This window comes from Heloderma suspectum, chromosome 4 (genome assembly GCF_057233095.1).
Source record: "Heloderma suspectum isolate Gila_16-S chromosome 4, 16-S_ref, whole genome shotgun sequence".
NCBI lineage: Eukaryota > Metazoa > Chordata > Lepidosauria > Squamata > Helodermatidae > Heloderma > Heloderma suspectum.
In genome coordinates, this window is record NC_139461.1 from 13,998,752 (window position 1) to 14,008,427 (window position 9,676).

The window sequence follows — 9,676 nt, forward strand, 5'->3', positions numbered from 1 at the left end:
ACATGTTTGGCTGTTGGAGGCTGTATTCCAGAGTCACTCCCCCCACCTTGCAGGCCACCACCAGCCTATAGGTAGGTTTGACCCAAAGTTGATTTTGACTTCATTCTTGGGTTCCAGAACCCTGAATGGTGAATTCTGGCCACCCCTTATCACCTTTTTATTATTAATGTCTTATTGCAATTTTCAACAAAACAAAACCATGAAAAAAGAGAGAAAAATATAACTACATAATTTAAATGTATCACTTTCAATTAATGTGTGTGTGTGTGCGTGTGTATGAAAATACAGCTTTCTAGAAAGAGAAAATTATGCATAAATTTCAACAAAAACAGACCAAATATTCATATACATATCCATTTGTGAGTGTTGACTATATACCACCCATTCCAATGTTGATAGTAGTTAAGGTCCTCAATCTATTGCTTTTTAGGCGTTGATCATTTGTAATATTACTCTTTTAGCTGCCTGCAAAAGTGTGCTGACCTGACCATTCATTATCTTCCAGGAAGCTGGTAAATAATTTAAGACTACATGTACATCAGGAAATATGGGTGTATATGATGTAATAAGAATTACTAAAAATATGAATATGCATAAATATGTAAATTCACAGATCACCATACCACCCAAGCTACCCAACTTTGTAAGATAAATAGATAGATCTAGGAGGACTTTGTACCCCAAAAGCACATATCCCCTGTAAAACCACAATGTGCATTACTTACAGCCTGCTGAAACAAGAATTCGAGAAATTACAAAATTTTACAAGTTACATTCTGATGTTAAAAACTGCAAAATTGATCCTTGCAAAGTCCCAAGGCTGACTAACGGTGGATTATATCATAAAAAGAGGAAAAAAAGGATTTGCCAAAGTAATGATATGTAAAAAGCCATCACTGAAAATATTGATTATTAAATCTCCATAGTCCTTGGATCCTATGCACATTTACTTTGGAGAAAGCCCCATTGAACAGAGTGGGACTTACTTGAGTCAACATAAATTGGATTGTGAGCCATCTCAAGCTAAAGCCAGCTAAGCTAAAGACATACATAAACCCATCATGAAAATATATGGTGACTATTAACCATTGCTAATAGCTGTTTTATAATGTTGTCCTTTGATTTTAATATTGCAAGAAATAATACTAATATTCAAGTTTGCACTAACAATAAGAAATAAATGGTTTGAAATATGGAACTGAATTCCAAACTGGATGAGTCAGATTTTCCCCCTTTTCAGTTCCTAGAACTGAGAATGTGTGTGTTTTGGAACTTGCAAGAACTTTTACTTCTTTTACAAGAACTTTGAAAATATATCACCGCAACAGATAAAGTATGAGGCATTTATTGGAACAATATTAAAATCCTGTCATGACATTTTAAATACTGCTGAAAACATTTCATTTTGGAAAGCTATTTATGCAGAGTTTTTGGTTTTTTTTTTTTACTTTTCCCCTTCCTAATTTACATCAGCTTGATGGTGTTTACAATATTACTTCTTATTTTACAAAATAAAATTATGAATTAAAGAAATATTAAACCCATAGTGACCACTTCTTTCTCATGCCCATAAAGCGGCTTCATAACTGTGTTTCAGTATTAGAATTCTGCTCTTCTGTAAAGTCTTGCTCATCACTGAAAACTCTCTGGAGTGCAACCTTCATTGACACCTTGGGCTGACCCTTCTTCTGTCTACTTCCAACTAAGAAATAAATTAGTGGGTTGATGCTACTGTTCAGAGAAGCAAGGGCAAACCCAGTTAGTATTAAACTTTGATTGGGATCATAATAAGAGTAAATTACATACAAAGGATTCATTGGAAAAGCAAAAACTAGAAAGAAGAGGAGTGCTGTGACAAGCTTTCCCTGTTGGTGTTGTTTTGGTTTACAGCAGATATGGATGAATAATGTCAGTGTGGAAAAGACCGTGAGTGGGGTGCAAAGCAGAGAACAAAGCACTATAAGCTGAAAAAACAAACGGGGCTTTCCAGACCTCACGGTCCCTTGGAGAGTGAAGTGAATTCCAGAGAGCAGGAAGGAGAGGGTCCATATCAGAGCACACACAATGGTAGATAAGTGTGGTGGCCGGTGGTGGCATCGATGCCAAAATGGGAAGAGAACAGCCATGCATCTGTCAATGCTGATGGCAGCCAAGAGAAATTGACAAGTACAATACGTGAACAAATATAGGCCTTGAAATAATTGAATAAACAGATGTAGAACATAATTTCTATTATACAAAGTTACTACAATCTCAAATATAGCTATAGGAATGAGAAAGGTGAGGACACCAAAGTCAGCTATGGAGAGGTTCAGGATGTAGGTGGTGAAAGGATTCCTTTTAATGTGGAAGCCAAGAAGCCAAATGACACTTCCATTTCCCATGAGCCCCCAAAAGCAGATAATGAGAATGAAGCTGTTAACAATATGCTGTGATAAATGATTGAGGGGAAGCTCATTTGTGATATTGACTGGATGTCCAATTCCAGTGCTCCCATTTATGTTTGGATAAGCACACAGGCTGATCTCTGAATTGTTAGAAGTTCTAAAATCGTTGTCCATAAGTCGTGCCAAGTCCTGGTATCTGCTTTTGCCAATGTATTCATACAAACGCCTGTTAACAGAAAGAGATAAAGGGGAATCAATTGCTGTTATGGAGCCAGAGAAATGTTATGGCTACACTTTGGATTCGCCATGTATCAAAATAGCTACATTGCTTTTGGTGCTACTTGTTGACTGATTCTTCTGATATATACAGCTGATAAATAAAACTGACATCCCAACATATTAAGGGATTTAGGTTGAAAGTAAATGACTATCACTTTTTGAACTTTCAGTTTACAAAACAAAACCTAACACCACTGTCTGGTATCTATGGAATGGTGACGTGCAAAGGGCCATTGACATACTGACCTCTTTGGTTCTGTGGAGTCCAGAAGTCTCCCTTGTTCACTGGGGAGCTCCAGACAATGGACCAGGTCAGAAGACGGCTGGAGCATAAGTGGCATAAGACTTGTGATGAAGGTGATCAAACATGTGTAAGAGCATATAATTGCTCCTACTGCGTGGCGCTGAAGGCAGCAAAGAAGGCTTACTTTGCCACCTCCATGGCATCTTTGATGTAATCCAGCTGTGCTTTTCTGAGTGGTTCGGGGTGCTTACATCAAACTGGAAAACTTGGAGGCCTGCTGTGATCAGTTTCAAGACACTTCAACACCCTTCAAGGAAAAAAATGCTCACCTTCCCGCTGACTTGAACACTGCTATTGATGCAGTATCTGTTGAGGTGTCCAGTGCATTGTCTTATCCTGTTTTGTGGAATCAATTTAAGTTTTTGGAGCCTGAGGATGTGGACAGGACACTTGCCTCTGTTTGACCCACCACATTCTCTCTCGTCTCGACCCTTGTCCATCATGGATTATTTGAGCTAGCCACAGGGGTTTGACTAGATGGATCAGGGGAGTGGTGAATGCATAACTGCATGATGGTGTGGTCCCTACTGCCTTGAAGAAGGCAGTGGTAGGACCACTCCTGAAAAAACCCTCCCTTGATCCAGAGATCTATGCTGAGTAGGGATGGTGCAGGTGCCTGACTGGGTCTGGCAGTCTGTCGGGCTCCCCCCCCCCCGTTCCCCTGGACCATGCCTGCTGAACCTCTGGCCTTGCCCGCCCCCACTCAGGCTCTCCTGGATGTTCCCCGCATTCACCCAGACCTGTCTGCGAGCACCCACAATTTTCCCGAGCTTGTTTTTACGGAAAAGGAGGTCTTTAGGAATGTGCGTATTTAAATACGTGGAAATTCAGGCTGGGAAAGGCTGATCTACACAATATTAGAGGCACACATTTCAGTTAGAAAGGCTTGATATTCATGAATGTTCCCCTTTCAGCAGTACTGCATGAGCAATGAAGATATGCCTTACAGTCTCCATGCTGTTCATACCTGTGGAGGAAGGAAACTTTTCAGCCACTCTGTGTTTTGATCTTAGTTGTTGAAAGCTTAATTTCTGTTCAGAGACTGCGCTGCCCAAACAGGTTAAAAAAAGAAATAAATGTCAGCCCAGGAAACGGAAACTTAAGAGTGGGGGGAAGAAATCTAGTTACTATGGGAAATAGAACTTAACAAAATCTCATGCTGTTACCAGGCAAGCAGGTAAAAGTATTCCTGTTGGTGAATTTGAGATTGAGAGGGTTGCTGGAGGGATCAGAAGAAGCCAGGACATGCTTTGCTGCACCAGCCTAAAATCCCACATTTAAAATTGGGCTTTCTGCTTCTGTTTTAAATGCAGGATCACAACAGACTCCCTTTACATGGGCTTCCTCCCGCTTTTGCCCCTCCATTTCCTTCTTATCTGAGTATTCGATATGCTTCATTATAGTTGGCGCTGTGGTCTAGTTCCTCTTATTGTGGGTTTTCCTCTTTTCACGAGGGAACTCAAGTGGAACTCAAGTGCTGTAATTTGATAGCTCATTATCTCTGATCTTTTAAACAGTGGAATAAAGGTCATGGAGGGAACAATTCTATGGCTGCTAGTCAGCGGCTATATGGCCATAGGATATCTGGTTTTCTGGCAACTGACCTTGGAGCTCATGCTCTGAGGTCAGTTTCCAGAGAACCAACCTCCCCCCCTTCCATGCTTCCTTGCAGGCAGTGCAGAACAGCCCTGTGCTCTGTGCTCCAAAGGTGATTGCGGAGCAGCCAAAATGGGGTGTTCCGGGAAGCATTCCGGGTTGGGGGAAGGCAGAAGTGCTGGTACGACACATCCTATGTATCGTCCGGTAGCCTCCTCCCCCATTCTGCCTTGCCGAAATTGGCTGTCTAGCCACAAATGCAGGGCAGGAGAAGTGCAGAGGGAATTATTATTATTATTATTATTATTATTAAATTTATTAATCGCCCATCTGGCTGGTCACCCAGCCACTCTGGGCGATGTACAACATACAATAAAACAGTTTAAAACAATAAAATTCTACAATAAAAACATTTTCTAAAATACCCTAACCCACCCCAAATGCCTGCCTGAACAACCACGTTTTTAACGCACGATGGAAGCTCATTAAAGAGGGGGCATGGCGGAGTTCCCTAGGGAGGGCATTCCACAGAGTGGGGGCCACCACAGAAAAGGCCCTCTCCCTCGTCCCCACCAGTCTAGCTGTCCTGGCTGATGGGACAGACAGAAGGCCATCCGAGGCTGATCTTGTTAAGCGGCCTGTCTGGTGCTGCTGGAGGCGCTCCTTAAGATAGGCTGGGCCGGAACCATATAGGGTTTTAAAGGTCAAAACCAACATGATCCCCTCCATGCTTCTCCTGCCCTGCATTGGATGAACTTGGTGAACTTGGTCACCTCCAAGTTCAGAGGTGGATGCCTATCCCCATATGATTGCACCCTTAGTGTGGGAGATGCCCTGGAGGTCAAAGACATCATCTAAAGGACCCACAAACTTCCATGAGTACCCAATCTCAATAGCACGATAATAGCTTCATGTGAAGAAGCCCTAAGACTCTCAGCTGAAAGCAACAAGACTGGAAACTGCACATCCAATAGACTAGAATGAGTTGTGGGCAGCTCTCTTTTTATTGCTAGGTCTTGGCTTAAGTACAGAAACAGTGTAGACTAGTCTTAAACATCTATGTTATTTGCTTCTCCTTATTGCTCTTATGGTTAACTGTGAAATCTAAAAATCTTCTTCCCTTCCAGAAATATAATTCCTCTAAGTGCTTAATTGCTGCTCTTGAAGCCATCTAGGAAAACCTAAATTTTTCATTGGTATAACTTTGCTCTGGTGCCTTCATTTTCACCCCACTCCTCACTTCCTTACCCCACTATCCACACTGGTTTTAAGACACAATGCTATGGTTCCAGGGGGCATAGGAAAGACAATATCCCCCCCCCCAAGGTTGGAGACACAGATTGAAGCTTGGATCTCCCATCCCTGCCACTGCAGAAAGATCCACACCCCTCACCCTTCCGATGTCAAATTCTGATAATTGAAGCGGGGTGGGGGTGAGGAGGGATGATTGGGAGGCATGGTGTGGGTATAGCAAGAGATCCTTCAGACTTCTCTCTCATTACATGTACCGGAATGACCTGTTGGACTGCTGTGTTAGCAGTGGCAGGCATGAATGAAATAAAGATGTTTACTTGCTGCCAGTGGTGAGAACAAGAGGAGGGTGAGGTTAGGAGGATCTTCTGATGGTGCAGGCTACAGCCCATGTCTCCACAACACCAGTGACATGTCTTGGGATAGAGAATACAGCATTTGCGCATCTATATTTTAAGAGACTTAAAAAAAAAAATCACTGAAGTTTAACTGGATCCAGATCATTTGAGCTCATCTCTGCTCATTGTTCCTTGTATTGGAATTACTGTGATATTAATTATACATCTTAAACCTGAAATGCTGAAAACAAGACTGGAATTACATTTCATGAAGTATGTTTGGAACAGCAGAACCCCTCCCCAAGAGACCCTCTACAGCCATAACCCCTAAACAACACCATCATGCAGATACTATAGTTTCCCTTTCTCTTATGATCCACAAGGAGTATCTGGCAGGAAAAATCCAACCAGATCCCCCTATTTCGCACCTCCTCCAAGGCATAAATCCTAGGTTTTATTGCCATCTTTTTAACAGCCCCTATCAACTGAGACTGAACTCATTGCCGGGTGGGTGTTTTGCTGTCAATCACCCATTGTCCCATCCCCTTTCTTAGACTCACCAAGGGCTGGACAAATCTGTCCATTTCAGTTTCTCTCAGTTCTGAATGCATTTTTGAACATGGGTTTTAATTATATATGCTTGTCATTGCTATAACTGCCTTAATTTTCACTCCAGAACTAATTGTCTTACCCCACTATCCAGTACAGTGACTTCACGGGTCCAGTAATTTAGTTGCAGAACTCAAAAGTCTGTTAAAGGTATGATTGTATGCCATCAGTAGCACCTGCTACTCACAATTTCGGATTCTCTTAGAGCCTTCCTGAATGGGATATAACTTCGTGGTATTTCTTTGCCTGATGAAATAAATGACAGCATTCCAGTTATATTCATACAAGCTCAAACTGTGCTGATGACATCCTCAAATATACCTGGTGTTGATGGTGCCAATCCCCGGTGTGGTCCAGCAGTCCCTTTTTGGACAAGAGTGATTCCAGAGAATTAAATTTCATTCAGGAATCTAGCCTGCCCATTTGACTGGTTTGGAGTTGCCTCTTCTTGGGAAGCAGAATTTATTATGTTGTAACTGCTGACATTCACAGGAATGAAGAGGAACTTCCTCAATATTTTCCTACAGACAACCCCTTCAGTCCCTTTGCTATTTGCACATCCAAATAGAGCAACACAAAAGTGACATTGTGATGTGGTGTCATTTCCAAATGCCATTTGGGATGGGAAATGTTTGCCATTAGTGTGTGCATGTATGTGGGGGGCCATTACCACACCCCCAGAAAGATGTTGGGAAGATGTTGCAATCCATTTTGAGACATGGGACAGGAATGGCTAAAATTAGAATAGGGTAACCTGCACCCTGAAATTTGCTCCTCACTCAGAAGTCAGAACCATAGCCAGCTCCCCCCCCCCCCGACATTCATACCATTTTGGTCAAATTCTGGAGAAAGGCTTCCTCCCTCCCTCTATGCACACACACACACATGTACATTACAGCTGCTATCCAACCATACATTTGCTAGGTCGTACCATTTCCAGGTGTGGGTCCGATGTAGGGTTGCTGGTAGAGAAAGTGGGGTTACAATATAGATCCTTCAGAGCTTTGAGGAAATGACTGGTACCTCTCAGCTAAGGGGAAGAGGCAGGCAAAAGGTGTGTGTGAAGAAGAGCAGTTTGCTTTGCGGAGCAGCTCATTGCCTCCTCTGATTCACCCCAATGTTGGGAATCGATATTGCTAGCGAAGAATGGTGAAATCACACCAGGGGTTTGTTGAGGAAGTGGAGGCTTCCTGGAAATGCACAGGAGAAAGTGAGAATCCTGCTGGTTCGGCACTCGAAGGAGTCAAAGGTCAACCTGGCAGCAAGGTTGGTGCTAGGCCAACTATAAGAGTGCCCTGTGCCCTGTTGTATCCCAGCAGTTCTACCCTGGCAGCCCCCTAAGATAAGCTTTCCAGACAGTTGCAAGCAGCGGCAGCAGGTACTTGCACTTTCTAAACCAGGGAGAGAAAGAAACAGGCAATACTACTGATATCAGAACAGCATTCCTGGTATATGAAGCTCCAAAATCAACAGTGCATAGCCCAGAGAAAGAGGGGCTTTGGAAAAGAGGTTAGTTTCCGGTGAACAAAGAAGCCCAGGGGGAAAATGTTGAGAATTCAAGGAACCTTCAAGCTGAAGTTTTCACATACCTGTGAAGAAATGTCATACCAGGAATCTTCAGGGAAGGTGAGTGGAGGACAAGAGTGGCATAATATCCCATGCTGGAATGGCAGGTGACGGGGAGACTTGCCAAGAAAATGTTGCACCTCTCAAGGCTGGAGGAATAACCCCCCAAACTATGTGGTAGATATGCAGGAGGTCCCAGTTACACTGCCTTTGTGTTTACTTAATTTCTCTTCCAGCCTCACCATGACAAGAAGAGGTTGTCAAGAGAATGCTCAATGGAGAAGACTCTTTCCTGTAAGGCTCTGTGTGTTAGCGCTGTCACAAAACTCAGGTTTCCTGGCACTCTCAAGGAAAGAAAGTACTGTGCTAGTTTATGATCTGAACACACTAAACTTACCCCTAGCCTTAGTTCAACTCCATCTCCAGTGGCCATACACATGTCCAACTGTTGGAGAAGGCATTCTAGAGTCACTCCCCACACCAACCCCAGGCCACCATACTGTAGAGAGGTGAGCTGGGTTTGCCCCAGAGTAGATCTTTACTCAGTTATTGGGTTCCACAGCTCCGAGTGGTGAATTTTGGTTATTCCTTATCATCTTAAAGGTGCCCGCAAGTGCTCACCTGTATTCTTGCCTAGCTATATTTCTTCTACTGCACATCCCAGTCATTCTGGCCAACGTATTTTCGATGTCATGTGTGCTAGCCAGCACCACTTCCTTGCTAACCCCCCGCCCCCCCCAATTGAATGGGGAAAAAAAGATTGAGGAAACAACCTGGGAATTTGGAATAAGTAGGATATTTTGGAACTCAAGAATTAAGGAATCAGGAAGGAATGGGTCCAGGAGCAAGTTTATGCAGATATCATCATCAGTGCAGCTAGTGAGTCTTTCAGAGGTCTTTGCAGGCCAAACAATACAGGGAACTCCAAGGCTGATTGGTGGGAGATCCAGGACAGAGAAAAGGAAAGATTTCTTCACACAGTACATGGTTAAACTATGGAATTCGCTACCACAGGATGTAGTGATGGCCACCAATTTGGATGGCTTTAAAAGGGGGTTGGACAATTCCTGGAGGAGAAGGCTATCAATGGCTACTAGTCTTGATGGCTATATGCTACCTCCAGAACCAGAGGCAATGAGCCTATGTACATCAGTTGCTGGGGAACATGGGTGGGAGTGTGTTGTTGTGCTCATGCCCTGCTTGTCTTTCCTGGTCAACTGAAGCATGGATTAACAGTAAGAAATAAATGAATTGAGTGACAATAGAACTTTGATCACAAATACTGACTTGAATTCCAAACTGGATGAGATGGTTCTTTCCTTTTTTCAGTTGCTAAACTCAGTGTG

At 43.0% G+C, this 9,676-nt stretch overlaps 1 protein-coding gene across 1 annotated transcript; it reads right to left on the minus strand.

The window, feature by feature from the left end:
• Positions 1-1,472: 1,472 nt before the first annotated feature.
• On the minus strand, positions 1,473-3,410 carry LOC146346553 (mas-related G-protein coupled receptor member H-like). Its single transcript, XM_084851416.1, has 3 exons — positions 3,240-3,410; positions 2,913-2,989; positions 1,473-2,613 (listed from the first exon to the last, which is right to left on the minus strand). The coding sequence occupies exons 1-3, from the start codon at positions 3,408-3,410 to the stop codon at positions 1,581-1,583; spliced, it is 1,281 nt and encodes a 426-aa protein (XP_084707542.1). The 3' UTR covers positions 1,473-1,580.
• Between the last annotated feature and the right edge of the window lie 6,266 nt (positions 3,411-9,676).